General features: G+C 41.0%; 1 protein-coding gene across 8 annotated transcripts in view; it reads left to right on the top strand.

Annotated features, from left to right (window-relative positions):
* MTUS1 (microtubule associated scaffold protein 1) overlaps nucleotides 1–21473 on the top strand; it is a 171490-nt gene that overhangs the window by 77337 nt on the left and 72680 nt on the right. For 4 of the 8 annotated variants that reach the window (XM_053900908.1, XM_019466721.2, XM_019466720.2 and 1 more), the window contains exon 4: nucleotides 12494–12655. The exons of 2 other annotated variants lie outside the window; for them this stretch is intronic. In XM_053900908.1, coding sequence (XP_053756883.1) covers nucleotides 12494–12655 — 162 coding nt within the window. Of the gene's footprint in view, nucleotides 1–12493; nucleotides 12656–14235; nucleotides 14656–21473 lie in introns of those variants that run through there. 2 more of the 8 variants (XM_019466726.2, XM_053900909.1) reach the window with 2 other exon arrangements.

The raw sequence follows: 21473 nt of genomic DNA on the forward strand, positions 1-21473 counted from the left end.
CACCTTTGCAAATGTGTGTGTCAGTCTTGGTTTGCTATTGATGCTTTGTTTGATGTTTGCCATCGAGACCTTGGAAATACAATAAGGAGGCTACATCTGGATTGAGGTAATTTTTAGGACTTAGCTGGTATACTAGGGAGTAGAAATGATAGGACAGGCAGCTAGGGTTCAGAGTGTGGAATGTAGAGATTGTGGACCGAGTCAGTAAAGATAAACGGGAATACAGAGAAGGGAAGTTGGGCAATTAGGACACGATACACTGGTGTTCAGGCAGTCAGCAGGCAGAAGAGGTCCAGACAGAGCCCAGGTCTGTGCGTGCCAGGAAAGGAAAGGAAGAAGCATTGTAAACCGTATCTCTCGTGCATCTTGGATTTAACCAGTGCATTTGGATAGCTCGCCAGTTTTCCACTGCCTTTTTCCCAGTAGGCTATTTTAAAATTATATCACTTTTTGGGGCGCCTGGGTGGCTCAGGTGGTTGAGCAACTGACTTCGGCTTAGATTGTGATCTCCTGGTTCAGGAGTTTGAGCCCCGCATCGGGCTCTGTGCTGACAGCTCGGAGCTTGGAGCCTGCTTCGGATTCTGTGTCTCTCTCCCTCTGTCGTTACCCTGCTCACGCCCTCTCTCTCAGAAATGAATAAATGTTAAAATAAATAACAAGAAGTATAACACTTGTAGTGAAAAGTGGGGAGGAAAGAAAAATCACCCTTAATCTCATTAATGCCAGATAGGTTTTAACGTCATAATTGATAACTATTCAATGCCTTTTCTTTTGACATATTCTCATGTGCACGTGGTAACATACATTTCATAGGTGCAAGCAATTCCTACTGTTTCAGAAATCCTCTACCTAACAGTCAGTAGGCACTTGCTTAGTTAATTGAATTTTCTTTTTCACTTAAAAGGTATAGTGCCTATTTCCTTAGCTTCTTAAATTCTTACTCTTTAATAACATGATTTTAAACGGCCTTATAATACTGCATCGATGGAACGTGCTGCAATATATTTCTTCAGACTTTGAACATGACGTTGTTTCAGGGTTTTTGTTCTGTTTTTTTAGTGAATGAAACGATTTCACGCTGAAGAACTTTATACATAGTAAGAGAGCTAGTCAGATAAATTCCTTGGATGCATTCCTTTAGATGGAATCACAGGGTGTGAGCACTTTAAGACTTTGGTTGCACGTTGCCAAATTGCCCTTCAGAAACAGCCTACAAGTCGGTGCTCCCTCTCTGAGTACGTAAGAGCATTTTCCGACACTCTTGCCAGTATTTTGACATTTCTAACACGATTTCTAAATATCTACTCTTTCAGAAAGTGCAAACGGTATCTTATTTTAATTGGCATAAACTTGGCACTGAAATATTTATTGAATAAATGTAGATTCAGTGATCAAAGTGCTGAGGTACAGAAGTGAATACAGGATCGAAACATGCCCTCCTTGAAGTTACATGCTGGTGGGAGAGATGGGTAATATGTAAATAAAAGTAGATAGGATGCTTGATAATGTAAAGTACTAAAGGGGGAGGGGAAATACTAATGCAGAGAAGGGGAATATGAAATGGTGGGTGTTACTTTTGTGTGAGAGAGAAAGAAATGTTGGTTAGTGTGACCAGGGAGAGGTGGCTTTTGAGTAAAGGCCGGGGGGTGTCAGTCCTAGGCGTATCTGGAGGAAAACCGTGCTAGTCAGAGTGAACAGTAAGTGGAGACACTGAGGTGGCTCTAATGTGCTCTAGGAAAGCAAGGGAAGAAGGAAGGAAAAGTTGAAACAGAAGTGAAACAGGTAGTGGAGAAGCAGATGTGGACAGTGTTAAAAATCCTAAGGATTTTGGCTTTTAACCAAAGTGACTTAATTTTTTAAAATTTTTTAATGAATTTTGTTTAAGTTTATTTATTTACTTAGAGACAGAGAGAGAGTCCCAAGCAGGCTCTGCACTGTTAGTGCAAACCCAATGTGAGGCTCAAACTTCCGAAACGGGAGCTCCCGACCTGAGCCAAAATTGAGAGTTGGATGCTCAACTGATTAAGCCACTGAGGCGCCCCCAAAGTGACTTAAATTTTGATAAGATCACTCTGATACCTGTGTAGAGAGTATATAGAATGGGGGTGAGGGCTGCATCCAGAGATCAGTGAGGAGGTATTGCTACAGTCATGGCAGGAGATTATGGCTTCTTGGACCATGGTCATGGCAGTGAGGGCTGGTCAGATTCTAGATGAGCATGTTGAAAGTGAAGCTGACAGCATTTGCTTAGAGGAGGTGAGAGCCAAAGAGTGGAGTCAGGTGACTGTACATGTTTTGGGTGTGAACCATGGGGAAGGATATAATAGTGCCATCCGCTGAGATGGAGATGGGTGATGGGGGTACAGATGTTGGTAGATAGTTATCAGGAATTCAGCTATAGAGATACTAAGTTGAGATGAATAATCTGTAAGTGAAGATGTTGAAAGAAAAGTGGGATACATGAGTCTAGAGTGCATGGATTTCTGGTCTAGGGGTATAAATTTGGGATTCATCAACATGTAGATGGTATTTAAAGCCACTAGACTGGATTAGATCACCAAGACGGTAAGTGTGGAAGAGAATAATAGGTCAAGGGCACTACTGGGAAGCTCCCTGGAGTACTCCAAAGTACCTCTGGGGCATTCTTAAATTTTAAAGGGCTAGGGAGATAAGGAGGAATTAGAGAGGAGACCAAGAAGAAACAGCCAGGAAGGTAGGAGAGAAGTCAGTCAGGAGTGGCGTTCCAGAAGCCAAGTAAAGAAAACTGTTCAAAAAGGAAGGAAGAATCAACTGCCATCAGATGCTGAGAGAGAGAGAGCATGGTAGTTAGAATACCATCTGGTTTAAACCCGAGGTTGTGTGTTTATTTAACAGGAAGTCTAGATGTAGGTAGGTCTACATTTGGTGGCTTGGTAAGGTCCTCTTTCTGTCTTTCTACTCTTCCTGACTCAACATGTTGTTCTGTCAGGGACTTTTCAGTTAAAATATGGTGGCCAAGAGTTCCAAGTATCTAGTCGTCTTGCTGCTGTATAAAAAGGCTGAAAGTGAAGGATGGCATCCCGGAGTAGAGACTCCCCACATGCGTGTCTACCTCCATCAGGGAGGAAAAGTCCTACTCAGCGCCTTACACCCCCTCCCCCGCCCCCCTAGCACTCCTGTCTTGAAGTCTTACTGGCACAGACTTAGTTGCATGGTCACCCTAACCTCAAGAAAGATTAGGAACGCAAGTATTAGGCTGTTTAAGCCTTTCTTCAGCATGTGAGCGATGGAATCAGGGATTATGGATGACGGGGAGCCAGGAAAGACGCTAGACACATTAAGTTTCAACAGTTTTAAAAATTGTATTGTTGATTTTTATTTACTGTTAGAACTTTTGCTCTCTTATATTTTGAGGCAAATGATTCTTTGTTGACTGGATGTTGTTCATTGTTACTGTCCTGTGTTTTATTATTTGCCTATTTATTTCGTATATGGTGCCTTTTAAATTCTTGGATTTTTAATATGGTCAAATACATCTTTTCCTTTAATTTTTCCTAAGTTTTTATGCTTAACTTGGCCTTCTCTACCGTGATCAAAGAGATTAATCCGTATTTAGTTATGGTTAATTTGTCTGGTTTTGTTCTAAATCCTTTATAATCCAATTTTATTTTAATATTTTTTTCATGTTCATGTGCGTGTATGTTGAGACCAGTGGCTAATATTTAGCTATCGTGTAATAAGTGTTAAGTATTGTTCTAAGCATTTTAGAAATAAAAACTTACAAGGCACCTGGGTGGCTCAGTCGGTTAAGTGTCCGACTCTTGATTTCGGCTCAGGTCATGAGCTCATGGTTCATGAGTTTGAGCCCCATGTCAGGGAAGCCTGCTTGGGATTCTCTGTCTCTGCCCATCCCGTGCACGCACTGTCTCTCTCTCAGAAGAAATAAACATTGAAAAAGAAATAAATAAAAATAAAAAACTTGTTTAACCTTTAAAAGAATCTATGAAGTAAGTACCCCTGTTAATATGAGAAATCCAAGCTCAGAGAGGTTAAGTAACCTGTTCACAGCCAGCATGTCCTGGAGCTGGGCTCAAACCCTAAGCAGTCTGGCTCTGGATTGTCAACGTTTAACCCCTACGTCATACATGCAGCTTTTCAGATTTTAATTTTTTTAAGGCCAGTTATTTTAACACCACAAAGAAATGCTTTCACTTATCTGAAAAATCTCTCCCTCCTATTCTGAATTGTTATTTTTCTGGGGTTTATACACCAGTTTATTCATCTGTAAATATAGTTTTATGCCAACAATAGACTATTTTTCTATTTTCTAATATCTTACAGTAACTAGTAGCACACCTTCCTTTCACTTTTTTTGTGATAAAGTATGTTACATTAAATTTACCATTTGAACCATTTTTAAGTGTGCGGTTCAGTGGCATTAAACCAGTTCACTTGGTTGTACGATAATTACACCATCCCAGCTCCAGAACTTTTTACCTTCCCCAGCTGAACCTCTTTATCCATGAAACACTAACCACCTCTGTCCATCCCCCAGAATGGGGACCACCATGCTGGTGTCTGTCTTGGAATTTGACTATTCTAGGTCCCTCTTGGAGTTTGATTCCTCTAGCTAAGAGGAATTATGCAGTGTTTGTACTTTTATGAGCAGCTTATTGCACTTGGTATAACATCTTCATGTTTCATCCATGTTGGAGCCTGTGTCAGAATTTCTTTCCTTCTCAAGACTGAATAATACTTCATAGCATGGCCACATTTTATCCATTCATCTGCCAATGGATCCCTTGGGTTGCTTCTACCTTTTGTTTATTATGAGTAACTTTCTGGACATGGGTGTATGAAGACCTCTTGAACATCCTCCTTTCATTTATTTTGGGTGGGTGCCCCGAATGCCAGTTACATTTTTAATTTGGGGGGAACAGCCAGACCATTTTCCACAGCAGCCGTGCCCTTTTACTTTTCTACCAGCAACGCACGGGATTCCAATTTCTTCACATCATAGCCACCGCTTGTTGTTTTCTGTTTTGCTTTTATAATAACGGTTCTAATAGGTGTGATGTGTCTCATTGTGGTTTTGATTTGCATGTCTCTAATGACTAATGATGTTGAGCACCTTTTCATGTGTTGTTGTGACCATTTTATATTTTCTTTGGAGAAAGGTCTATTGCAGTACATTAACATCTACGTTCATATTGATGGGAAAATTTGGTCCTTTTGGGTTCAGTTAAAACGAACCTGCAGCCACAGATTTGAGTAGAATTTATTTCTCCCATAACTTATTTTTTTTTAACCCTTTGAGTAGACTTGCTCTAGTTTTGTAATAATTCCCAGCTACCATAGATAATTAATGCAAAGATCACTTTCTCTATGTAGTTGTGCTAAAAGAACCCAAGTTATAATTATAGCTATAGACACATTCTCATGTTTTGTATTTTAACTATGTCTCTTTCTTTGGCATTTTCTCTCCCTGACTAGTAGTTAATGAGCCTGCCTTTATTGATGTCTATTGTGTTTTATAAAATACAATAATTTATATTTTAAGCTGTATGTATTAATGGGTAGTTTGTATTTTCCAGAATGACCTCCATAGTTGTGTCATTGTCTCATGAAACTTCCCACGTCCTCTAGCACTGACAAGTGCACTAGCTTCCTAAGTTCTCTGATTTCAAACTCATCCTGCTAGGTGGTTATGCAGCTGCCACCACTTGATCAAGTTCCAGGTCAAATGCCAAGAAGCTGCAGTAGCCCACCCCCCTGCCCCCACTTCCCACCAAACCCCGCCCGTAATAGGTGAGGTCTCTAAAGCTCTTAGCCTGGCATGTAATGCCATCCTTAACAGTAAGCTGTCCATCTCTCCAGCCTCATTTTCTTTTTCTTCCCCATGATGTCTGTGCACCTAGTAAGCCATGCAAACCACAATCCTATTAGGAAAATTTTAACGACATACAATGTATTTTCTAATATTCCTAATGACTACTTAAAACATCTGCGTTGCCTGGGTGGCTCAGTCAGTTAAGCATCTGACTTCGGCTCAGGTCATGATCTTGGGGTCCTTGAGTTTGGGCCCCACATCAGGCTCTGTGCTGACAGCTCAGAGCCTGAAGCCTGCTTCGGATTCTGTGTCCCCCTTTCTCTCTGCCTCTTCCCCACTCATACTCTGTCTCTCAAAAATGAATAAATGTTAAAAAAAAAAAAAAATCTGGTGGTACCTTCCATAGTAAGCTGTCAAGTGTTTCTATCACCCTGTACATGTGTGCTCTGCGATCACCTTACTTTGCAGTTACCTCAGTATGTGGGCAAGTAAATAGTTGAGTAACACAACCTCTCCTGTGAATCCACTGTCCAGATTTTTATTAAGATGATCTGTGTCTTCTAATATAGGTAATATAGTAGTCAAGGCTTTGCTTTTTGTTTTTTTGTCAACTCATTGAGATATCTTCAGAACCTTTGAATTTCATCAAATGTAGTGAACAGCAAGACATTTTTTTTCCATGCTGAATAATCTCGTGAAAAACACACTAACGCTGAATTCATTCTAGTCTGGCTGAGAGTTCAGAGAGGAGAACTTGCTTTGACGGGTAGATGTTTCTGTGGCCTGGGAAACTGCTCTCATTACTTTGAAGGTGTTTTGCGAGTAGTGTGAGACCCACCTTCTTTCTCAGGCCTTTCCTTAGGGAACAGAGGAAGTCAGATTGGAGCTGAGAGATTACACTGCATACCTGTGAATGCCCTGGGAGCTTTCTCCTGGACAATGAGTCATTTAATATAAGTGTCAGAACAAAGGAGTACCATTCAGGAGTTTATTCGTTGGTATTAATTTCCAGTCCTAGGAACACACCATTATGGTATCATGAAGAAGTTTCCAGTACCACAGTTCTGTGTTTTCATCACAGCCTTATAAAAGCATCAACTAAGCCATTGATTGCTTTGTTGTTTTTTTCTTAGTAAATTTAAAAGATTTAAAGAATACCTCTTGCTTGCAGAGGCACAGGAATCAAAATGATTAGAATCTACTTTCTTTAATGGTTGATCCAATTTATCTTTCCTTGGTTTCTGTATGTTTTGAGCATCTTTTGTCTGGTTAAATATTTGGCTCTACTGACTTTAATAATACTAGTTTTTATGATAAAATATGCTTATCGTAAAAAAATTTGCCTGAAGTAATAATAAGCATATAAAGTATGAAGGGAAAACTGCCCATTTCTGCCTCTTTCCTTCTTTTTCCCCTCTATCCCACTGTGCTATATATTTTATAATAGTCTCATAAAATTCTGGAATTTTTCAATATGTAGGTTAGTATAAGCTTAAAAATAGGGTATTATTAATGTTTTTTTTTCACTTAATCATTCTATTGGATTATTAGTTTTACAAGGCATTGCTTAATGATGTTCTGTTGTTAAATACAGTACATTTAATCAGATTTTCCAAGGTGGGTATCTAAGTAAACTGCTTGTTGATGAAGCTATATTTCAAATCCAATAGACGCTCTGTGTTACTAAGGCTAAGTGCAAATGCTATTCCTTCCATGTTTCCCCTAGCCAAAAGATGGTAGTAATTACAAGGTCAAAAGAAAACTGTCATCTCTATGTAAGATTGTGCTAACAGTGTGAGCTTAAAATAAACCATGGAGGTCAGTAATATGTCTGTAGGTAGACCTTAAATCTTTATGATTTACATCTGAGATAAGTTAGATGCTGTGCAGTGAATGGGTAAATACCACCTCCTGGAACTAAAGAGCAGTCCTGTAAGGATTTCATTAGTTAAGAATTTGGTGCTCAGGTTAGTCTCTCAGCCCAATATTTCCATGTCTTCCCTTTAATATTGGTTATGATGTGTGTGTGTGTGTGTGTGTGTTACTGCTTCTTTTTAAGAAGTCCAATTACAGATACTTTAGATCAACTTTGCTCTTAAGATAAACATTAGGACCATTGGTGAAATAGTTAAATTCCTTTGTTTTATCCCCACTTTGTTACCATTGTACTTGGGGAGCCCCCTCCTAGAAGAAGGAGCTCAATCTGACCTCCAGCCTGGTGCTTATTTCTTTAACCATGATGCTTGTGTTCTGTGACACGGTAGAGGGAACCCTGGGCTGGTGGTAAGTTACCTGCCTTCCAGGCCTCACTGTCGCTGCTTAAATGTGACCGAGTAAGCCATTTGACTACCTGAGTAGTATTTTCATCTGGGAACTGGGAACAGTAACGGCAATGCTCTGTTAGGATGATTATGAGTTCCAAAGGGCTAATCCTTTGGTAAAGGAGGCTTTGTTCAGGACCCTTAATGCCCATTAGACAGACTAAGGGTAGAATGGGCAAGACCTTTGCTAGGGTTGCAGGTTGTCATTAGGCGGAGTGGGTGAGGCTAGGTAGGAGGGACCATGAGCCTCGTGAATGGGATAGGACAGGTCATGGGAATCACAGACTAGCCGGGGAACCTTGCTTCTGGTGCCAGGCTGCGTGTTGGAATCAGAAAGGGTACAGGTCGGTAGTAATTCTGAGCCACGCTGAAAAATGTCTGTGAACTCAGGATGCCGTCAGAAACAATGCTATGAAACATCCTTTCTGAAAAACAAGTTGATTTTCCAAACCTGTTGAGCCTGGACTGCACTGTGGCTGGAGCCCAGAAATTTTCATCTGTCACTTGCTCAACCTTGCTCATTGTTTGTGATGAGGAGGACTCATCAAATGTTTGTGCTGTGATTTAGTAAATTCATATTCTAAAAATCTGTTCTTTCTGTACCTCCAGAGGCAAGTAAAACTGGTAGGTAAATGTAAATTTAAAAATCACATGAATGTTTGAATATCTATAACTTGCTAATTGTTATAAGGGCTATAAAAATGTTTCCTTTTATATAGTTAACAGACTGAAGAATCTGTTAATATATACAAAGGACAAATAAACTGGTAAAAATTAAGTGTTTAATGTTTTAGTGTAGACGAGAGAAGGCATGATCAAAATTTATTTACTCTTGGCCTTTGACATTTTTTTTTTTTTGAGAGACCATGTGCAGGGGAGGGGGAGTAGGAAAGAGAGAATCTTAAGCAGGCTGTATGCCCATCTCATGACTGACTGTGAGATCATAACCTGAACTGAGATCAAGAGTAGGACCCTTAACCAACTGAGCCACCCAAACACCCCTGAAAAAAGTTTGGTAGGTATTCTGGTCAGTACAATTCTACATTTATTTTTTTTCCAGCTTGATTGAGTTATAATCAATAAGTAAACTTGTAAGCTCTTAAAATTGTACGTTGTGGTGATGTGATTTGATAAACATTGTAGAAGGATTTTCGGTATGGAGTTAATTAACATATCCCTCATGTCAGATATTTCTCTTTTTTTGGTGAGGACATTGCAGTTCTACTGTTAGCAAACAGTATTCCAATGATATAATTCAGTGTTTCCAACTAGAGTCACCACTGTACGTTAGATCCCCTGTCCTCATTCTTCTTACAGCTGGAAGTTTTCCCCCTTCCACCAACCTCTCCTTATTTCCCACACCTTACTCTTGGCCCCCAAATAAAAATTCATTCAGCAAATATTTATTAAATTGCACTCCATGCTAGACACGTTGCTAGGTCCTGAGGGAGGGATCAGGTACCATTCCTGTTCTCAGGGACCTTGGAAAGTAGTCTGAGAGCCCTACTGAAACAGATCCTGGGGCGGAAGCCAGTGTCGGTATGGTAACAGAAGATGTGGCCCATGGCACACACAGGACGGTGATCTGGCAGGAAAGGCTTTACAAAGCTCCGACTCTCAACAGCGCTTGTCATACATTTGTGTATTTTAACACATCTTTGTATGTAATGGAGGTTGTGATTTGGTGTCTGAGTGGCAAGGATTTAAAGGTCAACTTTGTAGTCACCAGGCAAGATAGAGGACTACAAAGGAAAGGAGGCTAATTCGTTCACCACGATGGACATAGAAGAAGAGAGTAAGAAGGCCTGGAGAAGTAAAAGTGTGTGTGTGTGTGTGTGTGTGTGTGTGTGTAGGTACAGGGATGGGGGCATGGCAAAGCACAATGGGGGACAAGTTTGTTGGAATCAACCGTAAGACTGCCGTATAGGTCTTTATTAAGAGAATTAAAAATAAGGTCATCCTATAGGTAATGAGGAGTCACAAATTGTAGATTTGATTATGACCTCTTTTCGTGTTCAGGAGTTCAACATGATGGAGTTGGAAAGGACAGAAGGACAGGACTTTAGGAACCTATACAGTTGTTAGAGCAAAATAGGAGGGAGGCAGTGAGGATTTGTAGGATTTGGATTGAGAGGAAGAAGACCTCTTTGAAAAGAAGTGGTGTGCCTCATGAATTAGAATAGTACCTCCCAGTGGAGCCCCTGTGTGGCTCAGTCATTTGAGCACCTGACTCTTGGTTTTGGCTCAGGTCATGACCTTGGGTCTGTGGGATCAAACCCCGCATCTGTGCTGAACACAGAGCCTGTTTAAGATAGTCTCTCTCTCTCTCCCTCTCTCTCTCCTCCCCCTCCTCTATTTCTGCCCCCTCTTCCCTGCTCATGCACTCACGCACACTATCTAAAAAGAAAAAAAAAGTAGATCCTGGTGACGGAGAGAAAACTACATTAATTGTAGCAGAGGACACAACAAATGTAAAAGAATAGTGCGTGAAGATTAGTAACGGGAAACCTGGCTAACATGGAATCAGGAGGCTCAGCAGGGGGAGCTCTCATGCCTCACCACCACTTTTTCAGCAGCAATCCCAGCAAAAGAGACTAAACTTGCAAGTGGATACTACTTCATTATCTCAGCTGGAGGAAGGAAGGCTCCCTCCCCTCTCCCCGCAGCAGCAGCCCAGCCAATGAGGGCCAGTCACAACTCAGCCAGTGAGAAGCCACTCTACTCCCAGCTCCCAGTTTACTCCATGGAACCTCTCATTTATGACAGCCTTCCCAAATTCTCACCGTCCTCTATAGAAGAGCATGCCTCTCCTATGTTCCACAGACTTCCTTGTGGCTTGGCCGTAGCTTGCCGGTCTCAAATTGCAATTCTCTGCCATTCCCGAATAAACTCATCTTTTGCTAATAAAATAAGTGACATTTTGATTTTTACGGTTAACAAGTGCAAGGATGAAGCTGGAGATAGGAGGGCTTTAATGTGAGTGACTTTAAATGACAGATCTCCTTTTTCTCTATGAAAATGAAATCTTAATGAGCAATAAAGCAGTGGGCATTATTTCCCAGACATACTGTCTCACTCACTGTGGTGCTGTTAGGAATACATGACATGGCCGTTTTTACGTAAGGTCTTTTTCAGCTCTGCATGTTTTTGTTAGGTAATACTACTACCATTGAGAGTCTTCATGCTAGATTATATGGGGATCTGGGGGAAAAAGAACAATCCCAATGCTTTGAGCCTGGGAAAAAGGAAAATGGAAGTTACAGTTAGCCTAAGTAGGGAGGAGGGTATCTAAATGTCCAGATTGAAACATTCAGTAAGGAATTTAAAATGCAAGTGGTATTGGAATTTAGAGGAGAGGCTGCACGTGGGAACCTGGGATCCATCCATACAGGCAACGGTTAGAGTAAAGTAAACGAAGAAGACTGAGAGGTGGGTTCGATGAGAGTTGTAAAGATTGAACTTAGGAAATGCCCATAAACCGGTAGCAGGTATGAATATCAGGATAGTGTGGTCTCATATATGCCAGAGAATATGAAGCATACATATTTCATTCATAAGTGGAAACACTTTTGCTGAAAGAAAGAGAAGTTTGCAGTGAAGACCCCTTAAGTTTGGCAAATAAGCAGTAAAAATGGAGATGAAGAAAAGAATAACAGAGCACCCCCTGGTGGTAGGCATTAGGCATTTTTTAAATAATTTTTTTTCCATCCTCAAATTGAAGTTTTCTTTGTGTTTTGGTTTTAAAATTTTCATCTGTTTTTTAATACAGTAGCCTAGTGGTGAATGGGTGAATTTGTTTAATTTCTAATCAGCGGAATGGGCAGAGGTCATAGCTTTGATTTCAACGTTGCCAAAAGCTCATGAGTCACATGGCTCTTTAGGTGGGTCTCCACAGAAGACCTTCGTTAATTACTTCAGGTTATACAGTTAGAGCTACCCTTCACAGGTCCCGATGGCCTCATCATCGCCTCTAAATTAAGAAAAATAAAAAGTCAAGTCTATGGGAAGATTTCATGATTCTGAATATTTGGTTTGTGTTTTAACCCAGTAATTAGTACAGGAATTTAAGTTTATAAGCTTAAGTCTTTTGGGGTGCCTGGATGGCTCAGTCGGTTAAGTGCCTGACTTTGGCTCAGGTCAAGATCTCACAGCCCGTGAGTTCGAGCCTCACATTGGGTTCTGTGCTGACGGCCCAGAGCCTGCAGCCTGCTTCAGATTCTGTGTCTCTTCTCTCTGCCCCTCCCCTTGCCCCACTCACACTCTGTCTCTCTCTCTCAAAAAAAAAAAAAAAATTATTTAAAAAAAACTGTCAAGATGAATAGTAGTAGAAACTCTTTTTTTTTTTTTTTTTTTTAATCCCAAGGAAAACCTACATCCTTAAAAAAAGCACAGCCGTCTTGGGTGAATTTGCGTAGACCACTTCCTAAATCCAAAGCCTCTTTGAAAAGTTCTGCGCGGAGGGGGACAGGAAGCGCGTCCTCTGTTGCCAGCACCCACAGTGATCTGAGCACTTACAGCAGTAACTGTAAGTTGGTTTGACACCAGACTTCACGGGTCGTTGAAACCATAGTCACCAGGAAAAACTAACGTGCTACAAATAATTATCAGAATTTTGATCCTGCAATTGAGAGGAAATGTCAATACTGCTTCTCCTTTGGAACTTCTCGAAAAGTTTGGCAGGAAGAGCAAATTCTTTAAATGACCTTCTTTTCTGATGCACATGCTATGAAACACTGAAATATTTGTGTTGAAGCCACCAGGTTTTTTTTTTTTTTTTTTTTTTTGCAAGGGGGATGCTAAAGTGTATCATCTGAAGCGGTAGTGTTTTTCGGTTTAAGGAATGAGAGCGATATAAGGGCTGTTAGAACCCAACCGGAAATCAGAATAAGGAGAACTTGTTTGATTTCTTTGTAAAAGATTGGATTTTGCAGATGTATGTTTTATAATCTTGTATTTCGCATGCTAGCGTCCATGAACTATGACGGGTGTAACTTCAAGCCTAATTTTAAGTAACGTAAACTCAGAATATTTCTCAAGTTGTCAGGGTGAGTTCTTTTCTCCGTGTATAAAATGGGTGAATCAATTGAGCCCTCTTTTTCATTCGAAGGATGTACTTGGTCTTGGTATTTGTTTGCTCTCTTTTTGAATTTCCTTACAAAATAATGCGCGGATTTATTACTTTGAACAATTGTGCAGTGTCTGCTGTGCACGGGCACCACAATAGATGCAGCAAGGGATACGGAATGCGAAAGAAATGGTCCTTCTCTGGAAGGTAGTTGAAGAGAATAGTTAACCCGGACGACTAGAATACCAGAGGTATTAATAGGATGATTTCGTGTGAGGTGGGGAGGAGGGCAGCTCCCTCTGCTTCAAGGACAAAGTGGAGTCCTAGTTCCTGAACCTTCTGCGTGGGGCACGGTTATACGGTTCCCATGCGTTCTCTCTCTTTTTTTTTTTCTTACTCAAATAAGTTGTGCCACCACCCCGATTGTATACATGAGGTAGTTGAGGCTCAGAGAGGTTGTCGCTGGTCCAAGGGCCCTCGGCCAGCTCGTGACAGGACTCAGGATGTGAATGCGTGGAGGAGAAGGCGCCGAATTAATGAGCGCATTTCTCAGAGGTCACTGAGCAGCACCGGCTTGTCTCACATGACAGTAAGTGGCTGTGTGCGACCACGCCGGGGCTATTAAAACGTGTTCCTTAAAAAATGAAAAAGGAGTAGTATCTGCTTAGTGTTTCGCTTTTAAAGCTCTGGCGTAGAAGAAAGAGGAAAGGTTTGCGTGGAACCAGTGATTCTCTCTGCATTTGAAAAGGTAATTCACGCGTGTATTGTCTTCAGGTGCTTGGCTTGCAGCTTTCTCTGTGGGCAGTGTGACCTTTCCAAGCAGCCTGCCAGAGCAGACTCTTCAGCGTGCCCCCGGAGGGCCGGCAGCAGTGCAATTTGTGACCCTCGGAAGCAGACGTGTCCTGTCGTGCCGCCGTCCAGCGTTTGCCATTGACAGCCATGTTGACTTGGCCACTCTTTCAGTACTGTGGCCGACTCTCCGAAGGAGGTTGTAAAATGCTTTTGTCCGTTCCTTTTTGTCCCGTCACAAAGGAGTTTGCCATGTACCCACAGAGCCTGTCTAGTGGCGATGCGTCCCCGTTGCAGATTAAGCATTCAGATCAATGAGTCTTTCTTAGTTTGATTTGCTAGGCGGTTTAATCTGTTTTGTGTCGTGCCTCGGAGCTTACGGATTTCCCCCCCTGCGTTCTAATTCAGTAAGAGCCAGCATGAGGGGTAGGAGAGTGAACATGGCTGCGGTTCCTGCTTAAGATTGCTTTGATCTTTTTAAATGACTGTACCAGGAGGATTTCGCAGTTGTACAGAGACGGAGATTTCTTCAAAAATATTTATCAATTCTACACTCACCCCACCGGCTGGTTCAGAGAGGCACTATGATGCTACCTTACTGACATTGCTGGTCCTGGGATCCTACAGCCTTTGTATAGTTCCTTTGTTAGCCACGCTTACTGGGAAAAGAAGTAGGTCGACGATTTCTGGTTTGATTCTTCTCTTTGTAAGCATGCTTAAGTTGTATTCAATAAATTGATTTAGCATCTCTTGATTGTTACTTTTGCACCTGGTGATTTGTTAATAGTAATCTGTCTTCGGCATGTTTATGTTTAATTTGTGAATGGTTGTAAGTAGAAATGGTTGTGTTACCTATTTTCTGTGTTTTCAGACTGTTAATCTAATTCAGTGGCATTGTTGACATTCTGGGCACATGAAATTACCTTATCATTAAAGACAGTTTGGCTTTATTTGTGATTAAATAACAAATAGTTTTGTGTATGTAGCTTAGAGTTGTATGAATACAGAAAAACATTTTCCTAGAAAGAAAACATTATATCTTTGATTATGTTTTTTCTCATATTATATGCAAAGATATTAAAGATGTGTGCCTTTTAAAGGCCTGTGAAAAAATCATTTTGGACTGAAAATTTTCTGTTTCTGATAATAATGGGTCATGTGAGAATTTAATCTTTTGATCAATGTTTTGATTCATACTGGGTTAAGCATTTAAACCCCTTTAAAGAATGTGTTCTTGCTTTGCTCGTTTCTTTGTGATATGATTCTGTTAGTGGTATCACTTAAGAACTTCGGAGATTGCATAGTGCTCTTGTAAAATTAGCTGGTTCTTGGTAGTTTGGTATCCTTTAGAAATAACATTGAGTTATAAAACAAATGACTAAATCAAGCTATGATAAGCTAATACAGTTCTCTTACTTGGAAGTTTTAGCTGGTTCTTTCTGTGTGTCCTTCTAAGCACAGAAAATTTAAAAGTGATATTAGCCCGAAATATTGCACAATGGTTTCTGTACCAAATATGCTCATTTGTAGAGTTTAAATACAAGCTCTTTCAGACTCCGCGAAAATCCAGTTGTTAAGATCATTGGATAAGAATACCTACTGTAGGTCTTGAATAGATTTGAAGGTTTGAGGGCCATTGTGTAAGTGTAGAAGGAAGTCTTTAGAGAGCATATAATTTTGCTCCTTTAGCGAGTGTGAAATCCAACGGCTTCCTTCCTCCGGGTTGGCCACACAAAAAAAAAAAATGTGTATTTTTGAGAGACAGATGGTAAGGTGGGAAATGTAAGAGATGCACACCAAAGCTGTTGGTACTCTTTTAGAAGTAGGAGAACAGGAAGGTAGCTAAAGAAACAGAGTATTCTTGACTTTTCACCTGCATGGCCAGCCCCGACTCAGCTGAGACATAGAAAAGGGCGTTTACCTCAGTCTCCTCCTAGTTTTCCTTACTCGCGGGAAGCTGGATGATCTTCTACCCTCCTAGCCCCAGGATTCTCACCTGATGCATGGGAGGGCAGTGCCGCATCATCTTCAGAACCTTTGCAGCAACAAATGTTTCTTCCACTTGGATTTTCTTCACTATAGTAAGATGGTGTCTAATAGTCTGGAAGGTGGGTGTTTGCGTTGTTGAAGTGATCAAGTTGATAGAAGAATTCCTCTTATTTACCCACAGTCCGAGGGCAAAGGAGTATTGTCTCACCCGCCAACACTGGTCAGTGGGTCAGATGTGTCTGGAATAGAGTGTTGAAAGGGTTTGAGGCTGCATCCGGGTTCGGAGCCAGTTTGTGTCTGACTAGTGACGTCTGCTGCAGGTGAGGAAGGGTTGGAGGCAGTCCTGTATTACAGGTTTAATACTTATGCACATCTGAATGGACTGTGTAACAAGCAAATACTATTATCTAGACTGGCATTAATTTTGTTTTCATTCTTTCAGTGTTTTTCTGGGGTATATATGAGACATTCTTGTTATTACACAGTTGAGTAACTTGGCTTTTGGAATCTGAAAGCGTAGACTTTGGTAGCGCCTTGATTTCAAGCCAGGTGGGCAGATGGTCTGGCATAGTGGGTAGCGTTAGACAGATTGACAAAAATATTAAAGAAAGAAGCAGAATGTTGGCTCTGTGCGTATACATAATTCAGTAAACAAAACCAAAAACTGATGTTAACCAGATGCCAGAATGTAGTACGAAATTTTGGTTTGCAAGTAAGTCTGGAACAGTGTAAAGCCCTTCTGGGATAAGAAAAGAAGGTCTTCTGTCTAGGTTTCTCTGAGAATCTCTTCACTTTCTCTTGAGACTCTGTTATCTCTCTTACTCTCATTTATTCCATTTGAATCCCATTTTGATCATGAGGAAATGAAACTAAGGATTCCAGAGAATCTATCATTCTGGCATAATTGAGGCTGCTAGGACCAAGGATCACCACAGAACAAGGGCAATTCTAAGTTGTTATTACAGCTGCTGGGAGCTGGGCAACCGTGTGATATCATGTATTGACTCGACAGACTGTCACTGAGAGGTCGTGGCCCCTGCAGCACCATGTAGAAGAGAATTCTGAGGATGACTGTGGCTTCAGTAGGACTATAATAGAAAAACCTATCTAGAAAGTCCTTCCCTCCTGCAGAGGGAAAAGCCACTCCTGCCTCCTATGTGTCTCCTTGACTCTCACACTGCTCCCCCACTCACAACATTTCACTTCCTCCAACTAGACGTGTAGCAGTTTTTACCACAACAAGCAATTCCCCGAGACGCCAGGTGGGTCGTCTGCAAAGTCCTGACCCTGTCTACCTGAGACAGCATCAGATTCCACATGTTAAGGGCTCAGTTTTGCAAGGCCGTCCTCCCCCTTGGAGATGCCACTTGTAAGTCCGGGTTGTCACCTGTGCTGCTCACTACCCGGGTGTACTTGGGAGGTTTCAACGACTCCTGTCTTGGGTCTGATAAATTGGCTAGAGCAGCTCACAGAACTCAAGTAAGCATTTACTTACATTTGTCAATTTACTATAAAAGGATATAATAAGGAATGCAGACAAACATTTGGGTGGGATTGATGTGTAGGGCAAGGTACATGAGAAGGGTGAGGAACGTGTATCCCCTTTTGAGGCTGCTACTCTCCCAGCTGCTGCGTGTGTCCACCAACTCAAGCTCTCCCAACTCCATAGTTGGGGACTTTTATGGAGACTTCATGTCATAGGCATGATTGATCATTAAGTAGATTTTTAGTGCTTTTCCCTTCTTAAGAAAATGAAGGGCAGGGACCGAATATTCTAAGATTCTAATCATGACCTGGCCTTGCTAGTGACCAGCCCCCATCCAGCAACCCGCATAGAGTCACCTCATTAGAACAGAAGATACTCCTTGTCACCTAAGAAATTATAAGGATGTCGAGGAGATCTGTGCGAGGAATTGGGGGCAGAGACCCAATATATATTTTCTGTTATCTCACAGGTACTGAGTACCATGTTTATTTAGTGAGGGTCCTGTGAGGGCATATGTACTCTTTCCAAACATGATTTTCAAACCCACTCATTATACATAGAGAGATGAAAGGAGGCAGGCAAGGCAGGGGCCGAGTCAGGACCAGAACTCGGTTATCATAGATGCTCTTCCATTACTTGAAACTATGATATTAACATTTTGCAACTTTTGCCACCAAGTGTTTATCATTTGGGTGTGATAGCTCTGGACAGGGGAAAACTGAGATACCTTCAGGATACCCAACCAGCTTCCTTGTTAGGAACTGAAAATAGAGGACAGGAGAAATACTTTTAGGACATCATGCCTCATAGACAAGTACATCCTTCAAGTTGGGGTTTACTAGAAAGCAACGCACCAGCTGGAGAGTATTTAGGGAATTGAAAGATGTGTAATTGTTGGTCATAAAAGTGTGTGCAGCCCAGCCCAGCTTGTGTCTGCTATTACTGAACCGGGAAAAAGCAAAGGCAGGCCACGTGTATATAGATCGTCAGAAAGTGTGTGTGTGTGTGTGTGTGTGTGTGTGTGTGTGTACACGCACACATGTGTAAGTGTATGTGCGTAAATGACTGTACCTAGTCAGACTCAGAAATTGTATCCTTCTATAGGAATTTTGACCCTCCCATGTTAGAAAGTTGATGATAGATCTGATGCTAGACCTGGTGTTTATGCTGAGCCTGAAGCCTGGTGCTTTGTTTCCAGGACCACACCTCCTGTCTGTGTGTGACAGGGAGCCAAGGGACAGGACTATTGTGCCTCATGAGAAATTCGTCTTGTGCTTTAGTGAGAAATCCTTTTAGTCTGTTTTTTGGAAACTGAAAGTCTTTGTGCTTAAAGCTTAGAAACGAAAAGTATGAATAAATCTAGGATCATACGATGTTCTATTGGGTCTGTAAATTAAACTCAACTTTTCACAATCTGAATAGGTGACTTATTTTTTCTGCCGACTATAATTTTAAAAATGTTTCAAGAAAAGTAAGACTAGAATCAAATTGTTATAATACATGGTCAAGAGTTCAATAACGTCATTTACTTCCTCCCGGGATTTTGATCTAGCAAAACTGAAATGCTAATTGAAGGCCAGTATCCATTTTATGTGAAAATCAAAAAGATATGCTCTATGAAATTTTGCTTATGTTATCTTAAGACTATGAAATTCTGTCCCACGTCCTTTAAAAAGTTATGTTGAATTTTATAATAGCAGTATCTTCAGTATTGTCATTTACATTAGCTCCTTGTAATTTTCAGTTTCAGAAAGACCAAGTCTTTAGGTTCTGAGGAAAGAGAAGCAAAAAGAAGGATAGGAAATTGACAGAAACCTCTCAGTAGGAGGGACGACTCTGTGTTGATTTGACCTAATATTGGAAATGTTATATGGACACAGGAAGAATGAACAGATGGCTCATTGTAGCATGACTTGACATACATCAGGGAGGAATAACAGCGTGTCTTTATGGGTTTAGTTGTGACATCTATAAACACTGTTGTAGGAGTTGGGATAATTTAGCCTAGTGAAAAGTATCTGTCTTCAAATTTATAACATAGTCGTAAATAAGGTAGAATCTGACCCTTTTCTAATGTGGGGTGAAGAAAGGAATCCAGGTTGGTAATAAATTTATGATTAGGTGTTGAGTGTTAGAGCAGAACTGGATGCCCAGGACTAGGGGTTGCATGTCAGTTAAGAAACAAACAAAAAATCCAGTGGCAGGGAAATGAAGTTTGAGAACCAGATAGTGAATGAATGCACCTGTAGGTTGCCGCTCTGGCCCGGTAAGGCTGTGGTGATGTAAAAATGCCAGTGGTTTGTATGGTTAGCAAGGGGACCAGGATAAAAAGATTAACTTTTATGGGAAAAGAGGACCAGAAGACTTTGCAAGCATGTTTGTTTGGTTGGTTGGTTTTTTTCTTGGATGTGGAGAGAAAATGACAAAGTGCTGGGTTTATATTCTTGAATGCTGTGTAACATGGTAATTAATCTCTTAGGGAAAGCAAAATAGTACTGTTAAAAATCCTTATAGGAGCTAAGCTTCTGGACAGTGCACTTTTTCAAAGATGACTCAATTGTGGACGCATGTGGATTTAGAATGGTGTTTTAAGGAAACACTGATTTCCACATCCCCCCTGCCCCCCGCCACAGCTCATTACTGTTGCTTCCTTTATTTTTTTTTTTTAAATACCACTTAATGAGATTTGAAACCATTTTTTATTTGTCTTTATCTGTACATGCTGGTACTATTCTTCACACTTTTACTGTGAGGTTTTTGACACTGTTAAAACATAGACTCCCCTGCCCAAAACACTGCAGTAAATAATGGTAATGATGTTGTATTTCTAAAGTAACCACAAAGTCCACTCGTGTAGCATTAGCAGAAGAACACTATTTCACGGGACTTCATTATGGATCAAGTTATATTGTGAGTGAATATATAATGTGAAAATACATTCTCACTTGGAGTTCACAGGGCAGGAATCAAGCCACGTTCCTTTCTTTTTCTTCTGCCCTTTCCCTGCCTCAAGTACAAATACAAATCTTAAGGATTCTATAGAGGATTTGGTTTCCCTTTATAATCCAACGGGAAGCCATAAATGAGACGTGGAGTTGCACCATTTTGGAAGACCCCTTAAGCAACTGTGAAAGATACTTAGTGTTTGTTTTGATACTTATTTTTTGATGCTAAAGAGCTTTAGTCATTACTGGGCAAAAGCAGAAATAAGACTCAGCAAGGCATCTATTTAAGTCTTTGTTATCATTGTTTCTCCATGCTTTCAAATGGTGATTCTGATGGAAAACCAAGTTGTAAAGTACCACCGTTATTTTTTAAAGTTGTATTCTTTATTCTGAAGTGTCACTGTCCCTTGATGTGCTAAGTTTGTCTTTTACCTTTAGTGTCCCAATGAAGAACCAGAGGCAAAATTAGAGACCACAGCAAAATGGAAGGTGCTCTTTCCAAGGATTCATGGGAATATTACACCTAAAGCATAGTATTTGCTCATGTAATTTTTCCCTCTACCTTTTACCCTGACACATTCCCTGGGAAATGTTGTAGGTCTAATTCTGTGGCAGCCCCCTTGGCCTCGTGAACTGTGGTAGTGGACCCAGAATTAGACCACAGCCTAAACAGCATCAGTTAGCATCATAGTGTCTCCAAGAGTTCTCCGTCTAGTCATTCTTTTAGTGCCTGGAAACAATTTTTTGGTTTTTTTTTTTTATGTTTATTTATTTTTGAGAGAGAGACAGAGCATGAGAGGCAGAGGGGCAGAGAGAGAAGGAGTCACAGAATCCGAAGCGGGCTCCGGGCTCTGAGCTGTCAGCACAAAGCCCGACGTGGGGCTTGAACTCACGGACTGTGAGATCATGACCTGAGCTGAAGTCGGACACTTAACCCACTGAGCCACCCAGGCGCCCCCCCCCCCCCTTTTTTTTTTCCTGAGAGAATTCCTCTGTGAGTAGAGAGGAAAGATGTACATGTCAGTTAAAGATGTTTTTCATTATTTAGGTGGGACTTACTTTTGTGTTT

This window comes from Panthera pardus, unplaced genomic scaffold, assembly GCF_024362965.1.
Source record: "Panthera pardus isolate Hobbes unplaced genomic scaffold, ASM2436296v1 HiC_scaffold_13, whole genome shotgun sequence".
Classification (NCBI taxonomy): domain Eukaryota; kingdom Metazoa; phylum Chordata; class Mammalia; order Carnivora; family Felidae; genus Panthera; species Panthera pardus.